Raw genomic sequence first — 20,164 nt, 5'->3', positions numbered from 1 at the left:
AGGCTAAATACAAAAAATCTTTAAAAATGCTTTCACAAGGGCGATTCGGTCGTTAGTTAAACGTTGTAAAAATATCGCGTCAAGTTGCATATTCCAGGCATGGTGACCAGTATAGCAACACAATGAGAATGGTTCACCGCTAGAAATATTGGATGGGACAAGGCGTCTCCAGAAACCAGATGGTTCTGAGCGGGCAGGATCCATTGGGCGTCTCATCAAGGTCAGCGTGGTGAACGCAAGACGGCTCCATCCCCGCCAAAATAAAAAACACTGCGGTTTGATAAGACGACAGCAAGGGAAGGGTGACATAATGCGACATACATACAGTATATACATATGTAAAAAATTGTGGATGCAACAACATATTTTTTTTATTTCTATATGATCTCATAATTTTTAGAACGTAAAAGGTCGTATACAAATGTCAAAACTACCTACCTGTGGATAATTTCCGCGTCGTCATATTTAATGTCACAGACAGGTCAAAGGTCAGAATTTTTTTAAGATTCGACATGAATGGTCAAAAATGAAACTCCATGGATATTTTTTATTACTTCTAATATTTTTTATTGGCTTATTTTTTTATCACGAAAAAATGAGCTATGGTACGACAATGTGCGATTTTTTATACCCACAAAAATATTTCGTCAAGCACAGAGATCTAAAATCATGACTATGGCGAAATTCAGAAAATTGAAATGTTCGAAAGCATATACGTTGTGTACGTATTGTTTTGCTTTTAACTTATGAAATTCGGTTTACATGCATTTACATATGTCCAACTATGGTGCTGAATTAAAAAATCAAACTTAATTTTTAATTTATTATACGGCATGTGTCTCAATAATATCTAAAATTAGAAATTTCTTTGGCAAATTTGTAAGCACACCTTATTTGATTTGTTACACTTTTTTAAAGAGTTACACCTTACATAATCTTAGTATTCATTTTTCATACATTTTATCAACCAATATTTAAAGCACTACTTTTTGTTTCTCCTTTCCACCACGAATGACACCATGGTGCTAATACCCGTGATTATTAGGGGGAAGCAAATTAATCCGAAAAACACGGTTGGATGAGTTATCCCCCAACCTTTCGTCATAACAGAGCGCAACACGCGGATCGTAACGGTCAACGGAAGGCAGTGACAAAACGGTCGGTACCACCACACGACAGCTTCGATTGGCCAGATCGTATCTAAAAGGCAATTATTTATTTAGAACCATGTGGAACATGGATTCAGTAATTGTGTAAATTCTAGTATTCTTACCTGACGCGTACACATAAACCATAACGACGGAAATCGTTAGAATTGTCGTATCCTTGACGTTCACATTCAACGACCCCAAAACGAAATAAAGCGAGAGAACAGCCACCCTCGCGAGATAGAAGATCAGCCCGATTAAGGCCCAGCTTCCCTTAATTTGTTCGCCACGATCCCACCAAATCATGGTTAAGATCAGGCCGCCTTGAAAAATGGCCAGTGGGATATCCGCAAAATAGAAGCCGAGCTGAATTTGACCGTACTTCACACCGGTGGCCATCGTGCGAGCAAAGGTGTTTTCGCCACGATCAAGTATGTGGATGAAGCCCAACGTGGTCGAAATAAAGGTCCACAGTCTGTAGGGAAAGAATGCAATATAATCGATGAGTTTGTGGAATGACTTTCCAGCAAGTTTTTCGCAATTTCACAAATTCCTCAAAACTTGTTAGTCAAGTATTTATGCTCAATTTGCGAAATATACAAAGGTTGATGTATGTTCGCTTAACTTCAATATTTAATATTTAATCTTTAAGCTTTCTGATAATTTTCTTGCTAAATGTTAACAAACTTACATAAGCACTACGGTCGGAACCAGAAATGAGTTCCAAGTGAGTAACAGATTTCCATAGATTGGGTTGAACTGTACATAAATTCACAGATTGGCATTAATTTATTCGATAAGGGGCCGTCCATATGTAAATTGCATAACGAAAAAATCGTGATTTTCTAGACATCCCCTCCCCTCTCTTTAACATGCGTACCGTAGCCACGATAGCATTGGATTCATAGCCCCCCCCCCTCCCCATCTCGCCTTGCGCAATTTATGGACGGCCCCTAAAGGCTTCTATTTGTTTCTGATTGACGAACTTTTCATTACCACAACAATGCCGGTTATTACCAGTGCCGGTAGAGTCATACATACATAGATATGCATATGTACTCCGGACAGTAATAATTCATTACCAGTTTTACTAGTGTACCTGTAAAGGTAATTTGACCACCCGTTCGTCCACATCAGACTCTTTCGCACTTAATAATGCAAACTGCTGGACAGATTCGTACAACGAGTTGGTCAGGAAGTACGTGTTCAAGTATTCTATAAAAAATCAATGTATGTACTTATCTTCTAAATGTGAATGTGAAATCTTACCAGAATTATCTAATCTAATCGAAATAGTGGATCCATTTAAAATTTCCTCGTCCGCATGGATCCTCCAGACAAATCGGTTTATCACATTTTCCGTAAAATTTATCGGGAATTTTATATAACCCGTGATACCACCAGTTTTAACGTCTTGTAGTGCATCCAATTCAGTATCCATGGGCACCTATGTATGTAAGTAAATGTTAAGTATATTTCTCATGATTAAGGAAAGTCCACATGTTAGGTCATCAAAAAGTGCCGATTTTTAAACCACCCACCTAGCTAACCCTTCTATGCTACAAATGTTGAGCTTAACATGAGCAAGATGTGACCCAAAACCACCCACCCACTTTTTTGATGACGCAATACATTATATACAGGGTCCCTTAAGATTTTTTATAAAATTTAAATTAGACACATTTTTACGTACCCAATTAACTCCCAATTTTTCAATAATGTTCAATAGTCGACACGTATAATCTATTTCTGGGCGTGTTACATTCCTGCCGGAAGAAATTGGATGGCCGAGATTTGTGTCGCAGTGGATTTGTCCGTTGTCAATTATTGCTCCCAAGGTGAGACCTTTTGGGTCAAATCCAAAAGCATACAGGGCAATGAGCATGTTGATTAATATTAAGACCAGCTGGATGAGTGGTAATCTATGAGTGGATTTATGTACATAGTTAGAAAAATCCACAACGAATATATAAATACATACACTGTTAAAATGGGCAAGTCAAATATGCACTCGGGTCTGTGAAATTCAGTACCATTTTACTAAGAGTGCCTCTTCAAATGTATGTAAACGCACGCATATATTCTTTGAAATAAAGTATCAAAATCGTACCAAGCAGATGAGTCTACTAACATTGTACTGATTGGTAATACGTACATAGCTCGGTATAAAAGTTGTACTATATCGATAGATAATTTTTAACGACTTGTACCTTAATTTTAGTTCCAAGGGGTAACAACTTTGATACCGAGACACCAACACATAATTGCATGACTATACCAGATTTTTAACAGTTTAAAATAGAGATGGGTCGAGTCACACATATTTGGACCTGACCTGACCCGATGAATTTATTAACCCGGCCCGTCCGGGTTTTCACGGTTTACCCATGACCTGACTCATCTCTAGTATATTTAGATACTGACTTTTTTCAACTTACGATATAAATCGGAGGTAAATAATTGAAGTGCGAACTGTAAGTGCTTTAACTTGAGAGCAGTAATTCTTCGTAGCCGTAAACGTGCTGGGTATTAATTTTTGGTCGAGTTTGCACGTTTGTAGTTCGCTACGGATGTTAACTGATTCGTCTCTGATGTTCTTAAAGGATAAAATTTCGACGTTTCGGTCCCCTTCACGCTCCATTTTTACTTCGGGGGATCTTGAAGAAGTGGTAAATTTTCTAGGGGTTGTTCGTTGAGAAAGTGGCATTTTGCATAAATGAAGAAATACATCATCCAAAGTTGCCTCGTTTAAGGTACACTTTGGACCTGAAAATATTCAGATCAATTTTGAAGAAGTTAATTTGTAAAGATGTGTCAATTTTATAAAAAATTGCATACCATATTTTTCAAGTAACGCGTCCGGAGAATCTTGCACCAACATGGAACCATCTCGTAGGTAACCAATCTACATATGTAAGCATAACGTGACGAATATCTAGTTAACGTTAGAGGAATTAACCGTTTTAAACGAAACTTGTCATTCACATGTACACAAATATAATTTGTCAATGACTGACAATGGAGCCTTTTTTCAAGCTACACGAGATAAGCCTAGTGACTTATGCTAAAAAATCAAGCTAAAAATTAGAAATGACGGGATACTTATCTTTCCATTGAATGGGCACTTGGAGGTCAAATATTTGAGGGCAAAGTTCACAGTAGCGGCCTGTCTTTTTCTTAAGAGGTCGAGCGGAGGAGTGAAAATTTTCTCCTTCGAGGTCACTCCGCTCCCTTCACGCTCGCACTTCATTCACTGTATATTATTTTTAACAAAATTTTACAATCTCGTAAATTGGTGCATGCATTCATATAATTTTATATTTGCTATAAATATGTACACTCTTAGAAACTTGGTATTGAAAAAAACCTAACGGTATTGATACGTGACTCTACCGCCTTGGTATTAAACGGTTATACCATATTGGTATAGAACCGGTATTGAAATTATACCTCATGGTAATAATTTTAATACTAATTGGTATTAAAGTTTTTACCACGCAGTATTAATTCAAGACCGGATCAATACCACGCGGTAGAGTCACGTATCAATACCAACGGTTCTTGATTTTTTAAGAGTGTATGCTATATTTTATAAATTATAAGTTATAATTTATTGAACCCATCGTCACTTTTTTATTACGGATCGGTGGATAGTAGGACTTTAAAAAGCAAATATAAAATTATATGAATGCATGCACCAATTTAGAAGATTGTAAAATTTTGTTAAAAATAATATACAGTGAATGAAGTGCGAGCGTGAAGGGAGCGGAGTGACCTCGAAGGAGAAAATTTTCACTCCTGCGCTCGACCTCTTAAGAAAAAGACAGGCCGCTACTGTGAACTTTGCCCTCAAATATTTGACCTCCAAGTGCCCATTCAATGGAAAGATAAGTACCCCGTCATTTCTAATTTTTAGCTTGATTTTTTAGCATAAGTCACTAGGCTTATCTCGTGTAGCTTGAAAAAAAGTTCCATTGTGAGATGCAATACACAATTTTGTTGTCGTTTCGTATTCATATGTATGTAAATAGCTCATTGCGTATTAATTGGCAATTCCATAAACATCTATTTACATGTTTGCACTGTCTCGTTTCATGGACATAATGCGTCGTGACGAAAACCGTGGTTCCTTTGGATTCGACAAGCAGCCTCAAGTAATCCCAGATCCTGAAATTGCGTCATTTTTACTGGCTATTAAAAATCTTATTAGGAAGGGGTGACAACCCTTTATGGAAATATCTTGTCCGTCCGTCGAAGTTGGTATGCCACAAGGACAATTCAGTTTGTCTACCCCAATTTAATTCTAATTTTTATTTGTAGAAGAATTCATGGATTCTGAGGACATTTTCTTTATTGTAAATCTGACTAGCTTTCGGAATACTTATTCCTTCATCAGGTCTTTACAAATCCGATAAATTAAATGAAATAATGTATGTACATCAATTTTTGTGATTTTGTATATGAGCACATATTAGCAACTAAGTAACTGGACCAAATTTTAAAAAATTTACAAGTGTTGCGCACCAAATAGGGTTGACATTCATTCCTTTGGATGAATTCATGATGTTGTTTGAGCTTCTGATTAATATAGCTTCTTTAAATTTTCTATGATACTTCCTCGGTTCTTTCATGATCATTTTCAGCGAGGTTGCATCAATTTGATGTTGGTTTTCAATGGTGTGGAGGAAAATTGGTGATTTAATGTTTAATCTTCTCACGTCATTTTGGTGTTCTAAAAAACGTTTCTCTATGCATCGCCCACTTTCTCCAATATATTTTTTAGGACAATTCGAGCAAGTAAATTCATATACTCCTGTATTTAATGGTATTGTTTTTTGTTTCATATTACGTACCAATGTTGATACTTTTTGTCCAGGATAATATCCAATTTCCCAAGATAGTTTCCTACGTAAGAATTGAGCAATTCTGGTTGTTGGTTTTCCTGCCCATGGTAAAATTACTCGTTTTTGTATTTCACTTGGTTCTTGAGGGTGTGAAATTTTTTCTTTTACGATTTGTAATCTTCTTTGGATCATTTTGTTGGGGTATCCATTTGATTTCAGTGTGTTTGTTACGAATTCAATCTCTTCGTTCACGTGGTCATCATCACATAGAATTATGGCTCTTCGTAGTAACGTGTCACATACGCTTATCTTGTGGGCATTTGGATGGAAAGATTGGTAATCCAAATATTTGTTAGTATGAGTAGGCTTCCTGTGTACATAGTGTCCAATTTTTCCATCTATTTTGTCATATAGCATGGTGTCTAAGAATGCGAGTTTTCCATTTTTCTCTTCTTCCAAGGTAAATTCAATTGCTGGGTTGAAATTGTTTAGCTTATCAAGGATGCTCTTGAGTTTTCTCCCTTTTGCAATGATGAAAGCGTCATCCACAAATCTTCTCCAAAAACGGATGTCGCGATTTTGATGAATAATTTTCATTTCAAGCATTTGTAAAAACAGCTCTGCCACAATGGGTGATATGGGGGAACCCATTGCTGTGCCGCCTTTTTGATGGAAATACATATCTTTGTACTGAAAATATGTGGAAGATAAACAAATTTTTAGTAGTTCTAATTTTTAATACCTTTCTCTTAAAACTGGGTCAATCCCGGTCGTTGGTTCGTCCAAAAGAAGTATTTCAGGGTCATGCAGCAACGCGACGCATAGTGAGACACGTCGTTGTTCCCCGCCACTACATAACTATCAGGTTAAAATCTATGCATAACGCAAATTTTTACAACTGGAATTTATGTATACTATACCTGATTTGTTTTATAGTTCTGTTAACATTTGGCAAATTCATGACATTTTTCAAAGTCTCTACTCTGCTTAAAATCTCGTGTGAAGGTATACAGTGCAGGGTCCCGTAGTAGGTGAATGTTTCCATAATTGTTAAACACTCGGTGAGGGAAGTGTCCTGGAAATGTGGGTACAGAGAGTTCTTTTAAAAAACCGTAGTAATTAATGCATACATACATAAATACATACCACTAAATACATAAGCAGTTAAATAAGTAAGTGTGACCCCTGACACCTAACTTCTTACTCACCTGTGGCATGTAGCCTATAAAATTTAAAGGAATTCCATTTTTGAAGTTGGTCACATTTTTTCCAAAGACTTCTATCCTTCCCTCGTGCAACTGCTGAATTCCCACGATACAAGATATCAGAGTAGTTTTTCTAATTAACAAATAGATTAAGTAATTGGTTAACAACAATTATTTCCTTCAAATTCAAGTCAAACTGGTAACAAGTTTAATGAGCGGTCCCTAATTCCTGTGAAAAAACTTTTGACCTTACCCACATCCGCTGGGACCAAGAAGGGCATATCTGCACATGGATACAAGAAAAATTAATTTTATTTTTAGAAATAAATCCACCTTCAAAAATATCATGTACATAGATTTAAATTTGTATATCTTCGTTGAATATGCTTTCGGACATAAAATTCAAAATTCGAGCCTTGTGTTCTGTCCCCTCTCAAAAACATGTGCAATGCAGAAAAAAGAAATCTAGATCGTGCTAGTTTCATAAGATAATCCAGATTGTGTTAATTGCACTCACAAAGTGTATGTGTAATGTGGATTTCGTAGATTTTGACAGGACTAATTTTAAAATATTCACGATAAAAAAAGCGGATCCGTATTTTTGAGTATTCCTGAATGCGCCTGTTTTCGGCCGTGGCGGAATTTTTAAAAAATCAGGTAAAATCAGCATTTTTTAAAACGCTACAAATTTCCAAGTTCTACCGCCATCTTAAAAATTAAACACAATTCTTGCTCCGAATTACTTAGCTGAAATTACAAAAGTCCATTCGTAAAAAAAACCTCAATTTTCAAAACATTCTCGCTTTTTGCATTTTTGAAAATTCTGAAATGCGTGGCATGAAAATATTAAACTTAAAAATTTTTTAAACTGGATTTTTGTTTAATTTCAAGGAAGTAATTTCAAAAACGTGTTCAATTCTTGAAATCGGGTCAAAATTCGAAAGGTTACAATAGCGTTTTGAAAAATTAAGGTTTTACGAGGTTTCTTGAAAAGTTATGTTCTTTGACTTAATCCGATGCTTAATTTCTTGATTTGTGGCTAAACGCATATTCAACGACGATATCTTATAAAGAAATTATTATTTTTTTAAATTATGTATTCATAATATTAACATTAAATATTAAATTTTAAATATTGTACGACATTTTTTTACTATTGGACTAACATTGTTCCTTTCTCAACCGTAATATTTACTCCATGTAAAATCACTTTGTCAGAAAATGCTTTCGTAGCAGAAACTATATTCAACGCAGACATTTTTTTCGTGTTTCTGAAAAACAAATTTTCACAATTTCGCACTGGATTTCACACACAACTTAGATAGTCAATTTAAAGCTGATATAAATATGCAGCTGAAATTAGAAGCCAGATTCTTATGTGAAAACTTGCATACTAATTTTAACATGACCTGTTGAACTTGAACCAACCTTGCAACTAAAAATGCATAATGCCACCAGACACAATGCATGTATTTTATATTTTTTTTTGCTACACTCTTAGAAAACTGGTATTAAATCTCTACTTGGTGGAACACAGATATTGCTCTAACATTACTGGTAATAACAGGAATTACGGTTTATTAATGCTGTGGTAATGAAAAAATTATCGCGCAAAAACAAAATACAACCAATCTAGTAAGAAGTTATTACCGAATCAATACCAGTACGAAGTATACATACACATTTACATTGTGAAAATACATATTTACGTAAATGTACATTTGTGAATCTTCCAGACTTTTAACAGTGTGTGTATGTATTTTTATTTGCAAGGTTACACACACATACATACATTTGCAAAGTGAATGCATGTATAATTTATCCGTTTTCAGGTACATATTATATGTAGTCGGGAATATTTAGTGTGAGATATTCCTGCAGAACTGATAAGATGTAGGGACCTTCCATAAATTACATTACGCAAAAAATTCAGACATTTTGTCACGTGTTATGTGCACGTGGAACAAACCGGCCTTTGACACTAACCTTTTACCCTCCTGCTAACTTCTTCAATGACATAATTTATACATGTACCCTTTTCTTCTTTGATTTTTTATAGATATACTCACACGTTTGCTTAATTATATACATATACATTTTTGCACCAAATTTTTACCAGCTCGTGTCTATTTATGATTCTTGTGAATTCGTAATTCACAGAGGGCGGATATGTATTTATGTACATTAGACTTTCCCATTAAGTTCCAACCGACGGTCAAACTCTCAGTGACTCTTATGGATAAAAAAAGTTCAAAATATTTCAAAATATTTTTGCATGCATAAATATTTCCGTCATTATTTCAAGGATACGTAAATATTTATTTTAGATTTGGTAAATAAGCATCTATTTATCCACTTCAAAAATAGGGGACGAATTTTTGTGCTCAATGAAAGTCGACCACAAAAATACCCAGAGTATTGCATATATTCAGAATACAATTTTTTTAAATTTTATATTTCCATGACTTTTGTTAGTGGAAATTTGGTAAACATTTTAGCATTTTTTAAATATTAAGTTTAATATTGTGTTTACACAATAGCATAATCTATACATTCCAAAATACAAGTTTTGCAAAAATTGTATTTGTTTATAGTTTTTTTCTCGAATATTTGGTACATATTTCTTAACGTTGTTTTGCAAATATGGGGTGTTCCATTAGTATCCGGAATTTTTGCATTCGCATATATCTGTGGGATATCAGGTTGCCCCAGATTCGAAATGACCCAGGTCATGTAGCACATACATCCTTCTACCAAAATCCGAAAACCAGACATATCTCTTTCCATTCCAAAATGGGGTCAAAAACCCTGAAGCAACTAGCAAGAGCCGTCCCCACTACCACGAAAAAGTGGTTACGCGGTCCAAGAAATTGAACTGTAGCAACTTTAAAAACCAAATAATTCAAAAACCCAAAATTTGTTATACACTACTGAGGTATGAGCTACAAAAAACTGCTAATCACAAAAAAATATCTGGTCGGCCCATTCGTGTGGCTGCACCGAAAGTGATGCGATTCGTAAAAATAGAAATCTTCACTGTTGGAGCGTAATTAGATTCCGTACTTGAAGTTACCACAGAACATGATGCATTATTTTAAAGTTTAGAAGTTGGCCACTAAATCTTATAAGGTTTTATAAGCTTACAAATACAGTGGAGAGTAAAATAAAAGTAGCAAGCCAGATGACGGAAAAACGACTCGACCTGAAGTCATCAAAATTGGACGTCCCGTACAATACGATTTACAGTCAAGATCATCAAAATGATTTTATTTATACATAGTACAAGTCTCCCAGCTTCAAGAAAACTATATAAGCAAAACTTGAAAATTAATCTAAGCAAAATTATCACGCTCCGCCTGAAAACGGATCAAATGCAATTAACATGGGAGAGGTGAACAACGTTCCCAAACAAGACCTATTGAAGAATTTTTGTCTTTATCCAGTAAAGAAGATCATAGTCGAAAACCTTCAGCCAAAAAATTTGAACTTATTTCACAAAGTGAGGTCAATAATGGCAAAAAAGGTAGCTCTAAACAGTGGCGAAGCACTTTTTGGAGCGTCTGACAAAAGCTTCTACAGATTGGGCGGAAGGGGGTGCATGAACCGTTTGAAACAAAAAAATATTAGTTTCAGCCCTTGTCTACTTCTGACCAAAACTGTGTTTAAAGAACTTTGTTACTTTAATTTATATAAGCGAATGCAAAAATTCCGGTTACTTATGGAACACCCCATATTACATACATAATACTTATGTATGTAATATTTTTTTTGCAAATACTTATCCTCCCTCTGGCAATAAAGCAAAATCTTATCTGACCAGTCGCTGGTTTTTGAAAAACTGGTGTTTGTAGTTAACCTTGAAAAGCTTGCCCCCGTGACGCTACTGGTTTATTAAGCACCAGCGAGGTAATGACCAGATGCACCTAATAAATAATTGATTATCATATCTATATGACGTGGAAACCTTGTTATGGGACGTAATTAATTTTCCAGCATAAGTATATGCAGCCGTGCGTAACTTTTTAATTAACGGATGATCTTTGTAGTATATTCACGCTTGAAAAGTGAAAAAGAATTTAAAAAAATTACTACACACAAATAAATATAAATCCGGTAGAAATTATTTGCTATTAACAATGGAACCTTTATTCAAGCTAAATCTAACGAGTAGTGTAGCCACCAATTACTTAGAAAATTCTAGGGGTTATGGGGATACGTACTTCTCACAGACCCTAGAATTTTCTACGAAATTGGTGGAACGGTACTACGTAAACATCATTTTCGAAAGAAAAAAAACAATCTCCCTTTACCGCAGCAATGTCAAGCTTAAATTACAATTTTCTGAAACAGAAGTAAATATGTGCCTATCTATACCAAATTCTCCTTATAATATATATTTATTAAACTTTTTCCAATAAAAGTTATAAAACATAGCTTACATATGTACATATGTGTCATATTGATAAATCACTACTTTTTATTACTTTTTTCCACCACAAATGATACAATGGTGCTAATACCTGTGATTATTAGTGGAAAACAAATTCCTCCAAAAAATACGGTCGGATGCGTTATTCCCCACCCTCTCGTAATTACACTACGCAACACGCGGATCGTCACGGTCATTGGAAGGCAATGGCAAAATGGCCGGTACCACCAGACAACAGCTTCGATAGGCCAGATCGTATCTAAAAGGCAATTATTTAAAAGCATAACATTGATTAAGTAAATTCATTAAATACATATTTAAATATCAAATTATATCAAATTTACGAATATTACGTATTTTGTTTCTTCTAAATACTTTTCAGAAATTGAAAAATGAAAGCGATTCGATGCGCAGATAATTTCAAAATGCTAACATTATATTTAAGAGTATTAGTATGTAATACGAGCTAATAAGTGCCGCTCATGAATAACGTAACGGAAAAATTATGATTTTCTAGATTCCATCTCCCCTTCTTTATCATGTGTAGAACAAGAACGACATCACTGGAGCCTTAGGGGCTCCAGTGATGCTCCAGCTCCAGTCCATCAACTACGTAAGTAACATAAAAATCGCGATTTTCTAGACCCCCCTTTACCATGTATCTATTCGCACGACATCATTGGAGCCTTAGACCCCCTCCAACGTTGCATAATTTATGAACGGTCTCATACATACCTGACGCGTAGACGTAAACCATAACGATGGAAATCATTAGCAGAGTCGAGTCCTTCACGTTCACATTGAACGATGCCAGGATGAAATATAGCGCTATAACGGCCACCCTCGCGAGATAGAAGATCAACCCGATTAAGGCCCAGCTTCCCTTAATTTGTTCGCCACGATCCCACCAAATCATTAATAGGATCAGTCCGGCTTGAAAAATGGCCAACGGGATGTCCGCAAGATAGTAGCCAAGCTGAATTTGACCAAACTCCACACCGGTGGCTATCGTGCGAGCAAACGTGTTGTCGCCGCGGTCAAGTATGTGCACGACGCCCAACGTGGTCGACATAAAGGTCCACAATCTGTAGGCAAATGACGGTTTATATTATAGTTGATTTTTTTTAATATGGGACTTGATTTGAGTAAGCTTAGGATGTACTGAGGGTAGCCCACATCCGTGAAAACGTTTTTGACCTTTAACATCTTTGGCGCTAGTAGAAATTTTGAATTGAAATTTTTACAATTTGTTCACCTTATAGTCAGCATTATGGGTGCAAAATTTCAATTCTCTAGTGTAAAAAGCAGACCTTCAACTAACCCCAGAGTAAAACAATGATGTTTTTTTTTGTTTCAGACATAAATTACCCGGTTAGAAGACATAGAGCAGTTGCGGATAGGCTAGAAATGCCAGGAAATAGCAAATTGTGTGAGCCCATGTCTGTAGTACACATTGCAGTTTAAATTTTGATAAAAAAATAGCTGGGTAGAGTTTCAGAGTAAAAGTTATAACAACCCCCAAATTGGCAAAATTTCGCTAATTTTTCCCAAGTACCTCCATTACACGAAATTAAACATTTGTAGTCCAAAATCTGTTTGCATTACCATGAGTAATGTCTCCTCTAACTGTTAAAATAATAAACATGAAAAAATTTCAGCTATTGTGATTTATATAATTCCATTTAACACTACAACAAACTTTATTCACGCTTTTTTCGTACAAATCCACCTGGTATGAAATGAATTTTTAAAAAATTTGGAAATTCTTAGTTATTTATGAAAGCCACATAGATGGAAAAAATTTTCATACCACCCACATAAAATTCCATAAACAATTCACAATTCTAGAAGGTTTTAAAAATATTCTGAAACGTAAAATTTATGCAGCTTTGGGCATTTTTAGAACAGCACTATTTTTTCTTATGCAAATATCTCTGGCGCCATTTGGACTAGCGGATTGAAATTTTGCACCCATAATGCTGACTATAAGGTGAACAAATTGTAAAAATTTCAATTCAAAATTTCTACTAGCGCCAAAGATATTAAAGGTCAAAAACGTTTTCACGGATGTGGGCTACCCTTAGTAATGAGTTTCTTGTTTAAGAAACCAAACCATAAGCGTATCCACGACCAGAGCTCCGGTTTTGGTTCGACCAAAACTTGTTATTTGTAATAAACCGATTGAAGAATAAAGTTTGTAAACTTTATTCTTTAAAACATGTAAAAAAACTTATCCGGTTGACTTTACGATACAAAAATTTGCCCAATGTCTGGGTAAGTTTGCGAAAACAAGTTGCACCGTTTTTTGGTAAAAGTTTTGTAGAACCTCGAAAATCTTGTCAAGTTTATGTGGTTGTTATGCTTAATTTTCGGGGTAAGGTTGACGTGGGTATACGCTCAATTTAAGAAAGTCTATTTAGCATCATTCTCGTCGATTTGTTGCGACTTATGGACAAACTTACACAAGCACGAAGGTCGGCACAAGAAATGCGTTAAAAGGATAAAATTGGCTCCCATAGATTGGACTGACCTATACAAAAATTGGCATAATTTCTTACTTTTTTCAAAGAACAATTATCTTATAATGCGATGGTGTAAAGTATAACCCTCCGATTTGGTTGAAATTTTGAAATTATGTGGTCCAAGTCAATACAACCAACGTTTCTTGAGGCAGTTTGTTCTATGGTGCGAATTAGTCAAAATTTTTGATGTCAAAGTTGAAAAAAGAGCGATTTATCCCTTCGGATGGAATTTTAAAGTGTTTTTTCCTCAGATTGACAATCATTTTTCAACTTTGACCTCCAATATTTTGACAAATTTATACCATCGCATAAACTGCCTCAAGAAACGCTTGTTGCGTAATTGACAACGCTGTTGCAAGTCTACAACCAAATCGGAGGGTTACACTTCACACCATCGCATGGTTATTTAGTTTGGGTATAACAGACTGTCGAATTACCCCCGCTGGTAACAAACGCATCACAAAATTATTTAGAGTGTAATAATAAACGGAAATGCCTATTATTACTAGTGGTGGTGGAGGCATATATGTTATATATTCCGGTCATTAATAATTTAACACCAATTTTCTAAGAGTCTACATATGTACCTTTAACGGTAGTGTGACCAACCATTCGCCCACATCAGATTCGTTGGCACTTGACACAAGAAACTCGTGAACTGATTCATACAAGGATGTGGTTAGGAAATACGTGTTCATGTAATCTGTGAAAAAAATTAACACGCTCATAGATAATCTGCTTAATGCATAAAATGTGTTATGAAACATGTTAGGGATGCCCCGGGTAGTCGGGTAGATACCCGGTACAGGGTCTCCTTCTTATTAACACCCGACCGAGTTACCCGTGTACCCGGCAAACATTTCACGCTAAGTAAGGAGTAGCCGGGTAGAGGGTATTGCCAATATTGGGTATTGCCCTGGCATCCCTACATGATATTACCTGAATTATCTAATGTGATCGAAATAGTGGATCCATTTAAAATTTCCTCGTCCGAATGGATATTCCAGATAAGTCGTTTTATCACATTTTCTGTAAAATTTTTCGGGAATTTAATATATCCATTTATACTACCGGCTCTTATAGCTTGTACTGCTTCCAACTCGGTACTCAAGGGTGCCTAAGTAACTAAATATTAGATATACATATATAAAGTTCATGTTCATGATTTGGGAGCGTGCATATATCACGTCAGAAAAAAAGTGCCAATTTTTGAACCCTTCCCTATCCTCTCGTGGTGAGCTAACATACGACGTGCGACCCAAAACCGCTTATCGATGACGTAATATATGGACGTTCCCCTCATTAAAATTTAAATCCGTCACGTTTACTATTACGTACCCAGTCAACTCCCAAGTTTTGAACAATATTCAATAATCGACACGTGTAATCTGTTTCTGAATTTGTTGCGTTACAGACAGAAGAAATTTGATGGGCAAAATTTGTGTCGCAGTGGATTTGTCCGTTGTCCATTATTGCCCCCAGATTGAGCCCTTTTGGGTTATATCCAAGAGCATACAAGCCAATGAGCATGTTGATTAATATTACGACCAGCTGGAGCATTGGATATCTACGAGAATAGTTGCGGAGATACTAAAATTAATAACTTGTATGTGCACATACAGACCTCTAAATAGTGTTGATACTGACTGTTTTCAACTTACGATATAAATCGCATGTAAATAATTACGTTTCGGATCGCAAGTGCCTTAACTTGTACGCAGTACTTCTTCGAAGCTGCATATTTCCTGGATACTAATCTGGGATCGAATTTTTGTTTGATCGGTTCACCACTCATGTTAATGAAATCGTCCTTGACACTCTTGAAGGATAAAATTTCCACATTTTGGTCCAAGTCAGGCTCCTTTCTTACTTGGGAGAATTTTACAGCAGGGGTTGATTTTCTAGGGGTTGTTCGTAGAGATCGTGGAATTTTGCATAGATGAAGAATTACGTCATCCAAAGATGCCGTATTTAAGTTACAATTTGGGCCTGAAATTATTTCAGTTAAGTAGATGCGTTTTTTGTGATAATTTTATTCATAAGTATTTTTGTACCGTATTTGTCAAGTAACATGCTGGGTGAATCTTGCACCAACATGGAGCCATCTCGTAGGTACCCAATCTAAATACATATAACGTGACGAATACCCAGTTAATGTTAGAGGGATTAACATATGTTCACGTGTATGTACACGCCCATGTATGTACACGTGTAACATGTGTATAGTTCATTTTTTATTCCCACTGTGCACACTTTGTTAATGGGTTACATGTAGTACACCATTTTGTAGGTGTATTGTATAAACGGTATATTGCGATTTAATAGTACATTCCATAAATAATTACCTGTTTGCACTGTCTCGTTTCATGGACGTAGTGCGTCGTGACAAAAACCGTGGTTCCCTTGGATTCGACAAGAAGTCTTAGATAATCCCAAATCCTGAAATTGTGCTATTATTATTGGCAATCTAAAGTCTTCCGTGTTTTTGCAATACCTTTCTCGTAAAAGCGGATCTATCCCGGTCGTAGGCTCGTCCAAAAGAAGAATTTCAGGGTCATGCAGCAACGCGACGCAAAGTGAGACACGCCGTTGCTCTCCCCCACTAGAGAAACATTACAAATATTAAAAATCTACGAGAGCAAATTTTGAAACTTAAGTTTAGGTTACCTGATTTGATTCGTTCTACTATTAAGATTGGGCAAATTCATGATAGTTCTTAAAGTTTCCACTTTGCTTATAATCTCGTGAGAAGGGACACCATTAAGGCTTCCGTAGTATGTGAATGTTTCCATAATTGTTAGCGACCCGGTGAGCGAAGCTTCCTGTAATTGTGTTAAAAGAGGAGGCCGTGAAGAAGAGCTTAGCTAGGAATGCATACATATTTATTCTTATTTAGTTGCTATAAAATCTCGCACCCCCTCCATTAAAAAAACTTTTGACTAAAAGCTGCGAAGTTTTTGAATGGAAATGGGTTCCAACTGGGTAGGCCAGGTGGAACCGCGAGGTTTTATCTCGAATAAAACAAGAATAATACCTTTCAGTAGCCAAATATATGTTACCCCTAATACATAACGTCTTACATATTCACCTGTGGCATGTAGCCGATTAAACTTCCAGGAATTCCATTTTTGAAGTTGGTCACATTTTTCCCAAGGATTTCTATACTTCCCTCGTGCAACTGCTGAATTCCCACGATGCAAGATATCAGAGTGGTTTTCCTGATTAGCAAATTGATCAGTAACCAAGTATAGAAGTAAGTAATAAAGGGAAAAGAGATCATGGGAAATCCCGACCCGCCATTGACCCGATCCAAGGTAAGGAAAACCCTGTGTTTTTGCTATTGAAATCATATACCCAGGGGTGCTACCCGGGTTTTTGGGGTAGTTGGGGTGTCGGGGGCAAGCTGAGTAAGTATATCATTTGTCAAGTTATGAAAACAATCTAATTTTCCTTAATTCCGCAAAGAAACTGCTTATTGATTCGATTTTAATAACTAATTAATTTGTAGAGTTGTTGGTGATGTCCTGTTATCAAATTTTATTTGAAAACTCCGACTACTCGTAGGTATTGTTCATACATATTTCCTACCCCAAAACCTACCAAAACCCGTAAAACCCTGGGGGGCAACTTGAACCAGTCGGGTTCTGAGGTTTACCAGGTCAGTTTTTTTCGACATGTTAGACTTACTAATTTATGCAAAAAAAAGTATACACCTTACCCACATCCACTGGGTCCAAGAAGGGCATATCTGCGCATGTAAACAGGAAAAATTACTCTCGTTCTTAATAATTAATTTAATCTAGTTGCATAATTTACATCTGGTGGATGAATTTGCATTTGGTCACAAATTTAAAAGTTGAGCATTGGATTAAGTCCTACATAGGTACATATCTCCATAAAGTGTACATTATGTGCATTACAGAAAAGAAATTACAAATACAAATACAAATTTGCATTCATGCTATTTAGTTACATAAGGTAACAACTCCATGTCATGTTAATTGCATTTATCCAAAAACATAATTTTTCAAGGTCGTCAATAAACTGAAATATATATCTGGTATATTTAATAGTTAATTTTAAAGACGCTTTAAGCATTAAAACCATTTTTTTCTGCTAACATTAGGTTTCAAATGTAAAGTAGACTATTTCAGTTTTTGGCCGGTTTTCTTAAGAAAATGTTTGCTGGCTTGCTTCCAAATACAATTACGACGATATCTTATAAAGTTAATTAAATAAAAAAATGTATGTATGTATTTATAATTTTTCTTAATTATGTATTTAATTCTAAAATTTCTTACGAGGTTTTTCACTAACATTGTTCCTTTTTCGACCTTGATATCCACCCCTTGCAAAACCACTTTGTCAGAAAATGATTTCGTGGCAGAAACTATATTTAGCGCAGACATTTTTTTTTGCTTTCCTGAAAAACTAATGTTACAAACTCACACTGGATTTAACGCAAAGCTTAAATTAACTCAGAGCTTGTGCAAATATGTAAATGAACTAAGATACTGATGTAAAATTATGCATACTAATTTTAACATAACCCGTTGAACTTGAACCAACCCTGCAACTAAATATGTATAAGCCAGAGGGGCAATGTATTTATATATATTTTTTACTACACTCTTAGAAAACTGGTAGTCCATAATTACTGACTGGAGTACATAAATCTATGACTCTACCGGCACTAGTAATAACGGAAATTACCTTTCAGTAATGTTGAGGCAATGACAAACTGACCACTCAGGAACACACTAATCCCATTTGAATTGAAAGTTATTACCAAATCGGGCATACATGTGCATTTGTGAATCGACCACATTTTTAATAGTGTATGTATGTATCACATTTATTTGCAAGATTACACATAGATAAATACATATGCATATTCACGAAGTGAATGCATGCATAATTTATTCGATTCAGGTACTTACAATTAGTATGCAGACATATGCATATCTTTTTTGGTCAGGAATCCATGTGAATTATTTATACAAATTTACGTGTCTGATAAGATTTTTGGATAGTCCATCAATTATATATGGAAAATTTCTAATTTTTCTTACCCTTTTGTTACACCTTCTTTTAACATATAGCGTAAATTGGTCGGTTACACAAACCTCCTGCCCACCTGAGCCTCTGTGACATAATTTATGGACATCCTATTCTGTCCCTTGATTTTTTACATGCATTATTGCATATTCACTGAATAATTACCCGTTTGTGTCTATTTATGTATTACTATTCAGAAGTTGGTAATTCACAGAAGACGGATATTTATTTGTTTGCTACTTTTTGATTTCATTTCGATCGACGTTCAAACTCTATGGTTGTGTTGAATAACTCCTATAAGTTCATAGATCACAAAAATTTCGAAATATTTTCACACATTTTTGCATGAACCTATTCATAAATATTGCCATTTTCATCTTAAGAATTCATCTTAGATATTTAAAAAATGCATATATTTTGCAAATATTGCAAAGATTCGAGACAAAATTTTTTTCTCAGTGAAACTTGTCCACAAAAAAACATCCAGAGTATTATATTCCGAAATACAAATCACATATTATCTTTTTTTCCAAACTTCGTAAACATTTTATTCCTTCACGTACATATTTCAGCCAGTTTATGCATCGGAATACTTATTCGCCCTCTGGCAATGAGAATTAATCTTATCACACGAGTCTAGGGTTTTTACACACTGGTAAAAATGTTAGTATGTAGTTAACCTTGAAATTCTTGCCCCCTTGACTCTACCGGCATTTTAGGTACGAGTTTATGTAATGATTACCAGATGTACCTATTTGTTAAATAATTGATTACCATATGTGACGTCGAAACCTTGTTATATGTATAACGGAATTAATTTTGCATCACATTTAAACCCTCGTATTCGTGCATAACTTTTTAGTTAACGGATGCATTGTAAAATTCTAGGTATTATAAATATACACTCTTGAAATGAATACAAAATAAGAAAAACCCCTCGGAAACAAACTACTACCAA

General features: G+C 35.4%; 3 protein-coding genes across 5 annotated transcripts; all 3 read right to left on the bottom strand.

The window, feature by feature from the left end:
* Positions 1-795: 795 nt before the first annotated feature.
* Positions 796-3,043, bottom strand: LOC110862361 (ABC transporter G family member 23). Its single transcript, XM_035845473.1, has 6 exons — positions 2,842-3,043; positions 2,418-2,595; positions 2,248-2,363; positions 1,840-1,907; positions 1,274-1,623; positions 796-1,200 (listed from the first exon to the last, which is right to left on the bottom strand). Exons 1-6 carry the CDS (start codon positions 3,031-3,033, stop codon positions 983-985), a joined length of 1,122 nt encoding a protein of 373 aa, XP_035701366.1. The 5' UTR covers positions 3,034-3,043; the 3' UTR covers positions 796-982.
* Positions 3,044-5,521: 2,478 nt separating this feature from the next.
* LOC118433502 lies at positions 5,522-6,844 on the bottom strand. The gene is made up of 2 exons (XM_035845474.1): positions 6,735-6,844; positions 5,522-6,654 (listed from the first exon to the last, which is right to left on the bottom strand). Exon 2 carries the CDS (start codon positions 6,641-6,643, stop codon positions 5,627-5,629), a length of 1,017 nt encoding a protein of 338 aa, XP_035701367.1. The 5' UTR covers positions 6,644-6,654; positions 6,735-6,844; the 3' UTR covers positions 5,522-5,626.
* A 4,756-nt stretch (positions 6,845-11,600) lies between these two features.
* On the bottom strand, positions 11,601-18,734 carry LOC110862389 (ABC transporter G family member 23). Of its 3 annotated transcripts, none has more exons than XM_022111589.2 (14): positions 18,450-18,734; positions 17,867-17,896; positions 17,237-17,366; positions 16,816-16,970; positions 16,643-16,750; positions 16,494-16,587; positions 16,203-16,269; positions 15,810-16,137; positions 15,487-15,715; positions 15,088-15,265; positions 14,736-14,851; positions 14,089-14,156; positions 12,362-12,711; positions 11,601-11,885 (listed from the first exon to the last, which is right to left on the bottom strand). In XM_022111589.2, the coding sequence occupies exons 3-14, from the start codon at positions 17,243-17,245 to the stop codon at positions 11,668-11,670; spliced, it is 1,920 nt and encodes a 639-aa protein (XP_021967281.2). In that variant the 5' UTR covers positions 17,246-17,366; positions 17,867-17,896; positions 18,450-18,734; the 3' UTR covers positions 11,601-11,667. The 3 variants fall into 3 exon arrangements, with proteins under 3 accessions (XP_021967281.2, XP_035701381.1, XP_035701382.1); XM_035845488.1 differs by having other exon boundaries at positions 18,466-18,734; XM_035845489.1 differs by lacking the exon at positions 18,450-18,734 and adding an exon at positions 17,965-18,367.
* Between the last annotated feature and the right edge of the window lie 1,430 nt (positions 18,735-20,164).

Source organism: Folsomia candida, unplaced genomic scaffold, assembly GCF_002217175.1.
Source record: "Folsomia candida strain VU population unplaced genomic scaffold, ASM221717v1 Fcan01_Sc055, whole genome shotgun sequence".
NCBI classification, from domain to species: domain Eukaryota; kingdom Metazoa; phylum Arthropoda; class Collembola; order Entomobryomorpha; family Isotomidae; genus Folsomia; species Folsomia candida.
The sequence above is the reverse complement of the archived record's forward strand: the minus strand, read 5'-3'. Positions and strand labels throughout refer to the sequence as shown.

What these genes read in the sequence shown, in the direction of transcription:
- LOC110862389 (XM_035845488.1), bottom strand. Translation starts at nt 18,557, where the DNA reads ATGTCTGCGCTAAATATAGTTTCTGCCACGAAATCATTTTCTGACAAA. An exon ending in GATCCGCTTTTACGAGAAAG is followed by an intron (nt 16,588 to 16,642) that starts GTATTGCAAAAA and finishes GCACAATTTCAG; the next exon opens with GATTTGGGATTATCTAAGAC. An exon ending in TGGTCACACTACCGTTAAAG is followed by an intron (nt 14,157 to 14,735) that starts GTACATATGTAG and finishes ATTTTTGTATAG; the next exon opens with GTCAGTCCAATCTATGGGAG.
- LOC110862361 (XM_035845473.1), bottom strand. Translation starts at nt 3,033, where the DNA reads ATGCTCATTGCCCTGTATGCTTTTGGATTTGACCCAAAAGGTCTCACC. An exon ending in TGGTCAAATTACCTTTACAG is followed by an intron (nt 1,908 to 2,247) that starts GTACACTAGTAA and finishes ATTTATGTACAG; the next exon opens with TTCAACCCAATCTATGGAAA. An exon ending in GTTCCGACCGTAGTGCTTAT is followed by an intron (nt 1,624 to 1,839) that starts GTAAGTTTGTTA and finishes CTTTCCCTACAG; the next exon opens with ACTGTGGACCTTTATTTCGA.
- LOC118433502 (XM_035845474.1), bottom strand. Translation starts at nt 6,643, where the DNA reads ATGGGTTCCCCCATATCACCCATTGTGGCAGAGCTGTTTTTACAAATG.